At 37.6% G+C, this 12,944-nt stretch overlaps 2 protein-coding genes across 6 annotated transcripts in view; one reads left to right on the top strand and one right to left on the bottom strand.

Annotated features, from left to right (window-relative positions):
• The window catches only part of LOC135605127 (homeobox protein knotted-1-like 1), a 7,851-nt gene extending 93 nt beyond the window's left edge, over positions 1–7,758 (top strand). Inside the window, exons 1-6 of one of the 5 annotated variants that reach the window (XM_065094852.1) lie at positions 30–177; positions 467–686; positions 786–896; positions 1,088–1,247; positions 6,923–7,170; positions 7,257–7,758. In XM_065094852.1, the coding sequence (XP_064950924.1) occupies positions 477–686; positions 786–896; positions 1,088–1,247; positions 6,923–7,170; positions 7,257–7,445 (918 nt within the window). In that variant the 5' untranslated portion in view covers positions 30–177; positions 467–476 and the 3' untranslated portion in view covers positions 7,446–7,758. The other 4 variants (XM_065094850.1, XM_065094851.1, XM_065094854.1 and 1 more) reach the window with 4 other exon arrangements.
• Positions 7,759–9,912: 2,154 nt separating this feature from the next.
• LOC103968353 (nicotianamine synthase 3-like) lies at positions 9,913–11,063 on the bottom strand. The gene has a single exon (XM_009381528.3). It carries the CDS (start codon positions 11,025–11,027, stop codon positions 10,077–10,079), a length of 951 nt encoding a protein of 316 aa, XP_009379803.2. The 5' UTR covers positions 11,028–11,063; the 3' UTR covers positions 9,913–10,076.
• Positions 11,064–12,944: the final 1,881 nt, after the last annotated feature.

Genomic DNA, 12,944 nt, shown 5'->3' with positions numbered 1-12,944 from the left:
ATATATATATTTACGTATATATTAATCTTTCTTACCATTTGTTTTGGTACAAAATACTGCTTATTGTTCTTCCAAACCTAAAGAACCAGAAAACCAAAGAAAAATGGAGATGGCTTGCCTTTCCTTTGCTACTGACGTTTTCATTCTTTTCTTCCAACTCTTCCGGTAGCGGTAAATGTAAGCTGCTCTTCTTCTGAAGTCGACGGCTTGATCCAGATTTTGTTTCCTTTCATATCAGACCGCTATATTCAGCAGCACCTGTGGGGTTCTTGTTTGTTTCTTCCATCCCTAGCTTTTATGATAATCCTCTTATAGTAGGCGTATGTGCTCTATTTTCTAGTCGTTATTCTCATTACAGTAATTTAATTGTCCTCTTTTTCAAGGACTTATTCTTCTTAAATTTTCTATGTTACCTTTTCATGTTTTGGCGTTTTGCCTACTGATTTGAAGGAACATCTTTGTGAAGTAGGAGGAAGATGGAAGATTTGTACAGCATACATCCGGGAATCCTGCGGGGAGGGGATATACCGGTCATCGGATCGGTGTCGAGCTGCCAGGTGACAAACGAGGCGTCGCAGGTGATCGGCGGCGGCGGGGGGTCGGATCTGACGGACATGATCAAAGCTCAAATTGCGAACCACCCTCTGTACCCGTCTCTTTTATCCGCCTGCATCGAGTGCCGAAAGGTACTGATCATCATATGGATATAACAGTGTTTGGGAAGAGAGGGTTTGTCGAAGTGAACCTGGCGATGGGTTATCCCACATGACGTTTTTCCTTTGAAGGTGGGGGCGCCGCCGGAGGTGGCGCAGCTCCTGGAAGAGATCGGGAGCGAGGGGCACTCGAGCACGGGTTGTGGGGAAATTGGAGCGGATCCGGAGCTCGACGAGTTCATGGTAACGAGATGGGGTCACCACATGAACGCTCTCTCTCTCTCTCTCTCAGTCTCACTGCTGCTGTTTTGTATTACCGGTGTGTGTATGCTATATCTGACCGACTTTGAGACTGTATACTGCTGCTGCTGTTCGAGCAATTAGATTTCTATATGGTTACAATGAAGGTTTTGTGATCGAAGTCAGTGGCGCAGGAATCATACTGCCTTGCTTTGGTGCGATACAAGGAGGATCTGTCGAAACCCTTCGACGAGGCTGCATCGTTCCTCAACGACATCGAGATGCAACTCACCAATCTGTGCAAAGCATCCTCCGCCGCCGCCACCACAACCGCAACCGGAAACTCTCCTTCCGGTAAATGTTAATCTTTGTCTTTGTTTTCCCGAAGTCAACACCGCAAGTGAGTCTTAATTTGAAGGATGAAGCTGGAGAGAGAGAGAGAGAGAGGTTCGGGTTGGGGGTAGTGAGCAGTCAAATCGTGGCCATGCAAAAGAGGAGCAGGTCTGTCAGTAACAGTGGAGTAGGGATCAGTCCAACGTTGTAGGTCTTCATTGTTGCTACCTTTGCTTCTTTATCTGCGCTGGATGGTGGAGAAGTCGGATCAATCGATCTATTCTTCTGAAAAGAAGCTATCATAATAAAAGTCGTCGTACGGTGAGAGATTGTTTCTTTGCCTCCTGATACAAGTGGCAAGGGAGTTTCGATTAGGGTAGCGGACTGACCATATCTCTCTTATGGTTGTGCACTAAAACCACGTTACTCGGGTTTCATCATTCTTGATTACATGTATGTTCGAGAGAAACAGTTGCAGATGGAAGAACTGTGTTGAAAGAACATTTCTTTTTAGAGATTTACTGGAACTACTACCATATGCTTATTCATGGGTTCCTTCCAATTTTTCTCAACTTTTCTGCAGCATTTTTTTTCTTTTTGTCTCTGAATTTCTACTATCATTGGTTGTGCATATCTCTTACCCTTAATGTTTTTTATCAAGCGTGGAAGAGTTGAACTTGGAATTGATATATGTGACCGAGCTGGTGTAGATTGTGTATTTCCCTAAATTGCACAATAGAGCGTTAGGGTTAAAAATGCAATTTCAAAAGACATACTAAGATCTTCATCCACAAAAATGCTCTTAACCGTTTATTGTGATAAGATCTTAGGCATCATATTATACAGTTGAATTGGATATCACGTTGAAAAAAAAAAAAAAAACCTTAACAATGGTCATATTACAATGATGATAACAAGTGGTATAATACTGCTTACTAGACAAATTGAATTGCGATTTCCATCCAACTTGTATTAAATTCAGGATGATTATGGATCACCTTGCTGCCATTCATGTTTGGAGTACCCAGATATTCTAATAAGATGGGTAGATTTTTTTATTTTTTTTATGAAATATCAATGCATGCTATCATGGAGTGGCCCATATTATATGGGTTCAATTATTTGAGAGTTTCATTAAGCTAGGAGAACATGATTCAGTATTAACAAAAAAAGAAAATGTTTGATTTGTTGTATGTTTTCTTGCATTAAATAGTTATATAGATTCAAGTATTTGAATGTTTAACTGAACTAGGAAAACATAAATCAGTATTATATGTTTGATTTGCTGTCTACTTTCTTGAATTAAAAGTTTGATATTTGAAATATCAACAATCACTACATTTCTCTCTCTCTCTCTCTCTCTCTTTCTCAATATAAAGAAACAGAACAGAAGACAAAAGATCCCCACTTCTCTTGTATCCATATAAACAAAATCATTCCCCAATTTATGCATGTAAATATTACTAGTCTACATCTACTAGAAATTGAAGATATCCTGATGAATGTTAGATTAGAGGATGATTTTTCTCTACAATTATGTATTACTCCTAGTTCTTGGAGTCTGACATACTGAATGATGTGGGACTGTTTTACTACCATCACTGCCTCCTATCTCCATTATGTATTGAACTATTTTGTGAATTATGCTCCTTGCTGTTGCCTATTAGACCAGATGCCTACCAATCTTCTTTTGCCTTTGGAAAGAGTTAAGTCTCCCAGTGTTTGGTTATGCAATTCTTACCAAGTTTGGTTGATGGACACAATAGACAAGAAACTTAATACTTTTTAGGGAAACTTCCATATGCAGACCCTGGCATTATGAGCTAGTTATAAAATTCTATACATATCCATAAATGCAATTCGATATCATTCGATGTGCTAAACTAAAAAGTATTATCATATTCCTGACTAACACAGGTGGATCTACTGTATTATCATATTCCTCGGTTTGTTTTGACACTTAAGACTATCTTATAATAAATGTGATGAAAATGCCTTAGTTTTCAATTTGTAAAAAATCATCTCTCTTCTACCATAACTAATTATCTACCTTAGTAAACATCATAGGGTAAATTTGAATGGAAGCTCACGTAGAATTTTTTCAGGTGTGATTATAGGATTTGAATCTGCCACCAAGACTGCATGGGATCCAGAACTTTTGCATGTGATGTTAATTCAAAATCTTGCCAGTAACTTAGAAATTGGATATTTTGTGGCAGACTCATGAGCTTGGATATACCTTTTTCATTTCAAAATGAATTGATTTTTAGATTTGAAGTTGATTCAATTAAACTACATGAAAAATTATGGTATAAAATTAATAGAAACTAAAGTTCTTGTCAATTTTCATCCCTCGAAGATATGGACAAAATAATCTGATTTAACGTGCTGGAAATTTATGTTATTTTTCCACTAGAAATAGTCACATCATGTGAATTTGTCACATCTATCTCACATACCAAAGACAACTCAGATGGAGAATGAATAGATGCAAGAAAAAAATTGCTTAGACATGTATAGACACTATGGTCTTTGTTCCTTGTGGACACATGGAAAATTGAACAACAACCATAGTCCCCAGTACAGTCTACATAATGAAAAATATTTTAAATAAGGAGATCATATATATATATATATATATATATATATATATATATATATATATATATATAAAATATAATATAAGTTGGATTAGGCTTGGCGCATGAAACCTAAACCTATGTGCACGATGTAGATTTAAATTCTTTGTTAGGCAGCCAACATTACTTATCAGTATATCTGAATTTTCATATGTTCAAATTGTTTCATGATGAACTAAATCAGACAAGGAGGTTTGTATAAAACATTCTGATACAGTAAGTCATGCTTTTGTTTATTTGCTACAGCTTAGATTCTATTCATTTCTTAAGATAAGCATGTGACCCATATGCCTCCCTTGTGGGAAGGGAAAAAGATTCAAATTGGAAGTTTGGTCTTAATTATCATGTTAATGCTGATATGTGCATCAGTATGTTGTGAATCTCATGTCAATTTCCTTTATACACTAGAAAAGATTGTACGAAATGTGTTATTTATTTAAACACTGAAAAACAATGGTATTGCAATCATGTATTTGATATCCTAGTACTGGAACATTTTCCTTTCTAGATATCACATTTCTCTAATCTGACCATTTCTTTTGATTTCGATCAACTAAATGCTTATGCCCACTAAATAAGCTTGGATGGATAATTATAACAAGCATCAAGGATCAATCAAGGATCAGTTAGTCATCTTCTAAAATAAATGCATTTGTCTTCTGAAACACTGGCTTTGTTCTTGAAGTTTTCAACTTAATAATTGTTCTACATTGTGCCGATCATGGAAATATGAAACACTTCAAAATATAAGCTTTTATCAGTTCTATGGAGGGTAATCATAGTGTGGTCGGTTCCTGTATTCATGGTGACTAATGTTGAGAATAACTGTTCATAAGGCACTCGTAGGTTGTTTATTTACACCAATTACTTTTAGTTTTCTTCTGCACTTCAATGCAGTTATAATTTTATTCACATTCAGTGCTCTATAATATTTATCATATATTTGAAGTATTCATCTGCTCAATTGGCTTCTGAAGTTTGCAGTTAATTAATTTCTACATACACCTCTCTGAAAGGTCATACTTAATATTTTATGAGAATTTTGTTTGCTCAAAATAGAAAATTGAATAAAAAATACTAAGAATTGATTCGCTATGTTGAAACAATATTTTTATGTTGACATAAATTAGCACAATCATTATACATGTTTCTTTGGCTTGACACAGCGCATATAGGATTTTCTTCCTGTGTGATATTCGCCATGTTATATTTGAATTTTCCATGAACTTTAAGTTCTGTTTTCCATAGTCATCTTTTAATTATCCTTTAAGACTGATAGCTTGAGCTTTTATATTCTTTTTTGTAATAAATTCTATCACCTCAATATGTGCAAGAGCAATGGGTATCATATGGATGTACCATAGGTGTAGTTATTTACTTTCCTCATGCGTCAACCTTACCTTGGTTGTATCAGCAGTTGACATCAGAAAAACATTTTTTACTAATCGTGGAAACCTTTAAATTTATAGTTACTTTTAGGTGCTAGATGATCTCTCTTCAAAATGTCCTCCTATCTAGCATGCTTGCCGAGACAAGCTATTTTTGTCTTTTTGGTTTTAGTGATTTTTGTTCTTTGCATGTTACAAAATAATATATAGAATGAAATGATAATATCCTTGCAACCCGGATTCTTTCAGTTAATTTTGTTGGTTAAATTGATAGCAAATAAATGTGCACTGTTAGTAATGCTGCTTCTTGTTCTGTTATGATGCTTTTCTTAAGAAATAATGTTGTATTACTTTTTTACTTGAAATTAAAAGCTATCTACTCTCCTAAGAATCTTGAAGTGTGAATTCTTTAATTGATGGTGTATGCATGACAGTATTCAGAAAGTTGTCTTTACATTGTTGTGAGGTTTCATAAATATCCAGAATGAATATGTCGATTATCATATTTCTTGCCGGATGGTTCTCGTTCTATGAATCGATTGCTAGTTCTAAAAAAACATTATAGCAGAAAGGTTCAGATTCTCTGTTGGGCATTCTTAGCTAGATAGACCTGTTAATGTAAATTACAGTTGAAAACTCACCAATTACATTATGGGCACAAGCAACAGAACCGGCCCTGTAGGTTTGTTCCAGTCCAATAGCGACTTGGATGTATAAATAGAAGAGAGTATTATTGTTTTGCAATTGTGTTTTTGTGATCCATCAGAAGTGAACAGACACGTTCAAAAATTGTACTTGATTTCATGAGGGTACAACAATATCAAGTAGAGAATTTGCAGATATTTTTTTTCGTTTGACTTGATACATAAGTTTGTCTTATCTTAAGTCAACATAGAGCTATAGTATATGTTTTTCTCAAGGTTCATGATAAAGCAGTTTAAATAACCTCAATCTTTAACATGGAGATTCACTAAGTTCTTTCAACTTTCAATATGAACTGAAATGCTTGTTTTCTTAGATCAGCTAAACCTTGTCAGAATTCTAGGGGCTTGTTGTGATCCATTAGAGAGAAGTGGTTGTACCCATACGCCATACAGGTTATAGTTCCATAAATAAGCTGGTAACAGTGTGTTCATTAGACTAACCTGAGGGGCAGTGCTGGTGTGTGAGATGTATGGCTTCTGGATTCCACATATATTTAATTTGTAGCAGCTGAGACTATGCTGATAGATTTTTTTATTTTATATTTGAAAGGTTTTTTCTCAAGAATTAATTGTGTTTGAAGCATCAGTCTGGAGGAATTAATCTAACTTAGACAAATGCGTATTGCCTGTGATGCATCTTTCAATGTAATTTATGTCTTATATTTTCTGCAGTACCAGATCTAAGAAGTTCTGTGCACAATTTGGTCAGTGCTGTATAGATCCTACCCATCAATATTGTTTTTGACAACAAGGATGCAAGGATAACAACACGTCTCCAAAGTGCATGCCATGCCCTTGCCTGATTATTTGTTTGAAGTTCTATTGGAGAGTTTAATTGATGGCTATGTTAATTTATGTGCATAGATTGTGGTAAACACGTATCATAGGACTTGCGAGATGCACCATTTGTATTTTTACTACAATAGTCTTTTCCGTTGTATGATTTCATTGGTATATTCTGCCAGAGGAAGTGATTGGAACCTCGGAAGAAGATCAAAGTTGCGAGGACTTGGAATCATCTGAAGGCCAAGAATGTGGTTCACTTGTGGCGGATTCTGACCTGAGGGAGATGCTGCAGAAAAAATACAGTGGCTATCTGAGTAATCTGCGCAAGGAATTCTTGAAGAAGAGAAAGAAGGGGAAACTGCCGAAGGATGCAAGGTTGATATTATTAGATTGGTGGAACACCCATTGTAGATGGCCCTATCCAACCGTAATCGCTCTGGCTGATTCTTTATTTAGTTTCTTATTGAGACTATTGGGTTAATATCCCTCACTTCTTGGACATGGTTTGCATAGGAAGAGGAGAAGGCAAAACTAGCTGAGAAGACTGGCCTTGAACAGAAGCAGATCAACAATTGGTTCATAAACCAAAGAAAAAGGCACTGGAAGCCATCCGAGGACGTGCGTTTCGCGTTGATGGAGGGTGTGAGTGATGGATCCAGTGGGACCATGTTGTGCTTTGGCAGTAGTACAACTGGTACTTAAGCAACACCGTGCTCCTCTTTCATTCTCTGCCCCTGCAAGCTGTTTTGTCCCACTGGCAACTTCTGATGTCCATGTGTACATGTTTCTTGGACAAGTGCAAATGTTATTAGCTTGCATTGCATGTTATCAGGGGCGTATAATGTTTGAACTGACGGGGCTATATATTAGCCTTCTCTGTGGTTTGCTTGATTAACTTGGAAGTATCATGTTCTGCTAATCCATGTTAATATGCTTTCCTTTATTTGTCTCAATTTGTGTCAATGAGGCCTGCTAAATTGAACTTGAGTTCAATATCCAAATATGAAAGATGTGAAGAGCTACACTGAGTCATTAGCACTCTCTATATATTAGTCACTGTTTGGGTTACAGTTTTGCAGTGTTCATTTGCAAGTGCCAAGTTAATACTTTTTCTGAAAATTTAGAAGCTTCTGAGATTAATCATATTGAAATGCTTGCAACCGATAAGTTTTGGAGTTAAAAAAGTAGGAGGTAGAGAGATTTATAATCCCTTGAAATCATTTTGTCAGTGCATGCTTCAATTTTAGGCGAGTGTCTATTTGGCTTGCAGGTTTATGAATGCTTGAATTCTTCCATCCTTTGTTTTATTCCTTCCTAGGAGGGCTTCAATGACTTCGTAGCATCATTTGAGGTTTCAATATGGAAATTAATTAAACTAGACTCATCTAATCCTATAAACCAACTGAAACTTCTCACTTTCAATATAGAAATTAATTAGGGTGTTAAAATTGAGATTATTCTTTTAAGAGTATTTATAATGGACTTTCAATATAGAAATATAAAACTAGGTTTCTAATTGTGCTTAGTATTGCATAAGTATTATACAAGTCTACTCTCATCTGTAGAATGCCACTAGCATATCGATAGATGTAAAGGACACAACTCAAGGTTGACGTCAAAGTCACTTAGGAAGGATGATATATCAGGGCTTAAGTTCAACTTATGGATAACTTGTATAATTATTTTTTTATATCTAAAATATTAATATGATGATATATCAGATGAGAGGATTTGAAATCTTATGTGTTATATTTTTAATACCTAAAATATTAGTGTAGTAGTAGTGTATTAGGATGGAAGGTTCGAGATCATCTAATATATTTATTATAATTAAGTCATCATTAAAGTAGTAATCTATTAGACTCATTTATCAAGAGGTGAGCATTCGAAATCTCATCCGACATATTTTTTTAAGATGTTAATTAGCTTGATTAGTAAAGACTTTGTTTGATTGATATTATTAAGCCTTCTGATCAAAACTTTTATTTATCATTTATTTTTTATAAAAAAAATTTTATATCCAAATATATCTCAAATATGATTACAGGGTAGCTGAGTTCAGTTTAATCCATGTGTCTTTCCACGTCTTAGTTTCTTCAAAATAATACATGTGTAGAAATCAAAATGCCATCGTTGTGAGTCGAAATCAAGAAAAGGAAAAGCTCCATGTGTATCATTCCGTCATATGACATCTTGAAGGCTTATCGTTATCATATCCATACATCTTGCTTGTCATTACCCGTCTGCTCTGTTTGGATTCGATTCAGCATCATATTATGAACAGTGGAAGTCTTTATCATCAAAGCCACCATTTTTCAAAATATGATTAAACATAAATGAAAGAAAAATGGTACAATTTGAATTTTAGATATTGTTACCAAGATTTTTATTTTTCTTTATTTTGAGTATTTATCATCATCAAAGTCTCAGATTTATAGGACATCCGGAGTTTTATCATCTAACAAGGTTGCAAGTTATTGCAAGTTATCATCTAACAACCTTGTTTTATCATCTGACAAGGTTGCAAGTTATTGCAAGTTTTATCATAAAAAAAAACACTTGGCACCATTTTTATCTCTGCTAACAAATATCATCTTCTTCCCCTATCATCTACCTCAATATTCTGAGACAAGTTTGGTAGTTGAACTTAGATATCAGTGCCCTAGATTTTTGTGCCTACATCGTATGATACGTGGTAGATATAATTTGCACTGGATCTCATAATAGCATTCACAGAGGGTAGATGTTTTTTGGGCCATCTTTGGGAGAGCAGAAACAACAACAAAAGCCCCCACAGACGCCTTCTCTTTTTAGCTTTGACGCAAAGAGGGTGGGAAGCAAAAAGATGGAGCTGCTGCTGCTGGAGAACGCCCAAATGAGTCATTTTATAGGTTTCCTTACTCGTATTTGCCAAACCTAAACATTTTCGACTTGGAGCTCTCCGTTAAGTTTTTCCACTCTCCAGTCTTGCATCTCACAAATCTTTTTGAGCCAGCAAGCGTAGATAACAAGTATTTGATCACCGAGTATACAAAGCTTAGCTCAACTAATCACTATGGCAGGCTTTGTCTTACTCAGCATGTACATCTGAGACAAGACTTTTCTTTTACTGCAATTATTATGGCAGTCGATTTTATTGCAATGACAGATTAGTCCATACATCGAAACAACAGAAAAATGCCACTTATTATTCCCCGACACATCCAGAACTAAAAAGAAGATAGCAGTAGACCGTCTTATAAAAGCACACAAAAAGGAGCCAAAAGACATGCAGTAGAATGATGTGTCATAACCCAGTCACACAGCTTCTTCAGTTCCCCCATGCATTTAGCCTCAGGAGGGCAGCTCCTCCAGTGTAATCTCTTCCATGATGCTTCCTTGACCGAAGTGATGGAAACCCTGCATCATCTCACAGCACTTGCAGGGCCTCATCACCGCTGCACCCGCCGCATGGCCGCCGTGCGGCTTTCTCGCAATGATCACCGAGTTTATGACCTCGTCGGTCGGGTGGTGCACTGTCAGCACCTCGAACCCTCTCAAGTCAGCCGCCGGATCCACCACCGGGTACAGGAAGGCCCTGGCTCCGTGCGCGCTTCGCGCCACCAGGACGGCGCCCGGGGCCATGTGGTGCGCGAGGTGCTCGATCACCCGGACTTTGTCGTCGTGGCTGATCCCCACCAGCGCCGCCAGGAACACCACGTCGTAGCCCCTCAGCTCGTGGGTAACGCCGAGGATGTCCGCCGTGTGGAACTCCATGCGAGCGGCCATGTCCGGGTCGCCACGCACCAGGAAACGAGCCCGAGCATTGGCCGCGGCGTCCAGGTCGTAGTTATGGAACTGCGCTTCCTGCATGTGTCGCGCGGCCAGCACGAAGGAGCTCAGCGGCAGAGGGCCGGAGCCAACGAACGCCACCCGGGTCGGCGGCGAGCTCGGCACGTATCTCGCCAGGAGGGTGTACTCCAACTGGCTGAGCTTGAGATAATTGGAGTAGTAAGGGAAGAGGTCGAAGTGGTCAAGAGGGTTGTCATAACAAGCCAGCATATCAGAGTAGTGGCTCTCCATGAGGCCTTCGGCCTCTCCACAGAGCTTGATGAGCTTGCACCTCATGTCTTGCACCTCTTTGCTTAGCTTGGATACATCAGTGGAGACTGGAGGGATGCATGTGAGGACCAGCTCCGTGAAGAGCATGTCCACTTCCTTGGACGGGCACAGGCTGGGAAGATTTGAGATGTCGCCATAGATCTCTGAAATCTTTTGGATTAGCATCTCTTCTTGGTTGCCCATGGCAAGGTTAGAAATCAGCCAAGCTAGCACACAAGACACCTCTCTGCCACAAGCCCTGAGCTGTGTTGGACTCTATTTATAGGCATCGCAGCGTGTGGACTACGCCTTGTGGATCCATGAATGGATGGATAGAATGGAAAGGGATGCTCCTCTCGACTGTGGCACTTTCTCAGCCTTCCTTGTGACTGACGCAATTGCAACAGTAACAACTCGGACAACACATATCTCTTAATTACAAAGAACATAAATGTGGGTCAACCTTGGCAATTCCTAGTAGTGCTGTTGTGCTATTGTTTGAGAAGTGCAGTATTGAACTGATCAATGATCAATCAATTTATCAACTCTACAATCTAATACCCTTCGATTCCATCAAGATCGTAGAGTTGATATTTCCCACTCATATTATGGAACATTTATGTGGTCAGGGTGAGCATGATCCAAATGCACATAAAGTTTGCGAGAACAAAAATCTAGTTCTTTTGGTTGACAGAAACGATGCTCGATGAAAAGGAGATGGAACCATTGGAGGGTCATGGTTGGCTGAACTATTGAGAGGTCTTTGTGAATGGCCCATTTCATGCCTTCTCTGACGGTGAAGAGCAACCCCTCACGTCAAATATACTGTGCATGCTGCGGAATATTTATGTGTTCACACTGGATCGTATTTAAATAATTTGGTGGGGGGGGGGGGGGGTGGCAAACTCAATCTAGTGAAGGTTGATTTCATTTTATATGCCTTCTCTAAGTCAAACTAATTAGTATTGCTTTATGCATACACCTCTATTGATATCTTTCTGTATTTCATTAATAATAAATATTAATTTTAATCTATTATATTAATCTATTGATCACCCCACCAAAATTGTAGAAAGTAGCTTTCACAACAGCTGATTGCTGAAAGGAAACAAAGTTTTAGGAAGTAATAAAATCTAAATAAGGGTTACTCTTTTGTTCGCATTTGCCAAAGGTGTTGTCGAGAACAAGAACATCAAAATCAAGCAGCACATGGTGTCATACATAACAAAACGACAGGGATCTCTCAGTCTGAAAACAAAGAGGGCTGTTGGACGCTGCAGTCTCTGTTGATGAGCACATAGATATGTGAGTAGTGGGTCAGGAGTAAAGTCACTTTACCGTAATTATTGCACTGCACGAGTTGTAGTTGTAGCTGCATCATCTCACGAGAATTATAATGATTAGAATTGCTAGTTGCATCTTGCATACTCGAAGTTCTTAGACATTGTCAGTGAAGATTAGAGTTTGTTTTCTAAATAATTTTTAATAATTTTTAATTATATAATTTTATTTCTATTATAAATATGATTGAATTGTTAATGATTATTGATCAAAAGATATGAAGTATAATTATGATAGAATTCTTTAAAAGATGATCTTGATGGGAGGATCTTTCACAATTGCTTATCTTAAATCTTCTAAATCCTTTTCTCTCGTCTAAAAAAAGATAGGACCGATAGAATAAATGATGAAGAAGACATTTTTATGTTTGATATGTGTTCCCTATTTTATACATGTTAGGAGGAAGAATTTTTATCAACAATGAAATTTCCTCATGTAGTTTGGGAAATCTTAGCTGTTATCATGCCCCCGTAAGATGGTGCTTCTATCAAGGATGTCGATCTTTGACTAATGCGATAAAAATAGTTTGGGGGCGAGAGGCTTCATGAGTGAGTCTGCTAGTTGATCAACCGTATGTATGTGAGAAACACGTAGTTGATGTTTGACAACTTGATCTCACATAAAGTGAAAGTCGATGGTAATGTATTTCATGAGTGAGTGGAATAACTGGATTGGCACATAAATAAGTAGCTTCGACATTATCACAATATATTGTAGGAGTAGAGGTGGAGTTGATGTCAAGTTTCTTGAGCATATTTGTGACCCAATTGAGTTCTGTAG

Source organism: Musa acuminata, chromosome BXJ2-2 (genome assembly GCF_036884655.1).
Source record: "Musa acuminata AAA Group cultivar baxijiao chromosome BXJ2-2, Cavendish_Baxijiao_AAA, whole genome shotgun sequence".
NCBI classification, from domain to species: Eukaryota; Viridiplantae; Streptophyta; class Magnoliopsida; order Zingiberales; family Musaceae; genus Musa; species Musa acuminata.
The sequence above is the reverse complement of the archived record's forward strand: the minus strand, read 5'-3'. Positions and strand labels throughout refer to the sequence as shown.

Coding starts and splice junctions, on each gene's coding strand:
- LOC103968353 (XM_009381528.3), bottom strand. CDS start 11,027: ATGGGCAACCAAGAAGAGATGCTAATCCAAAAGATTTCAGAGATCTAT.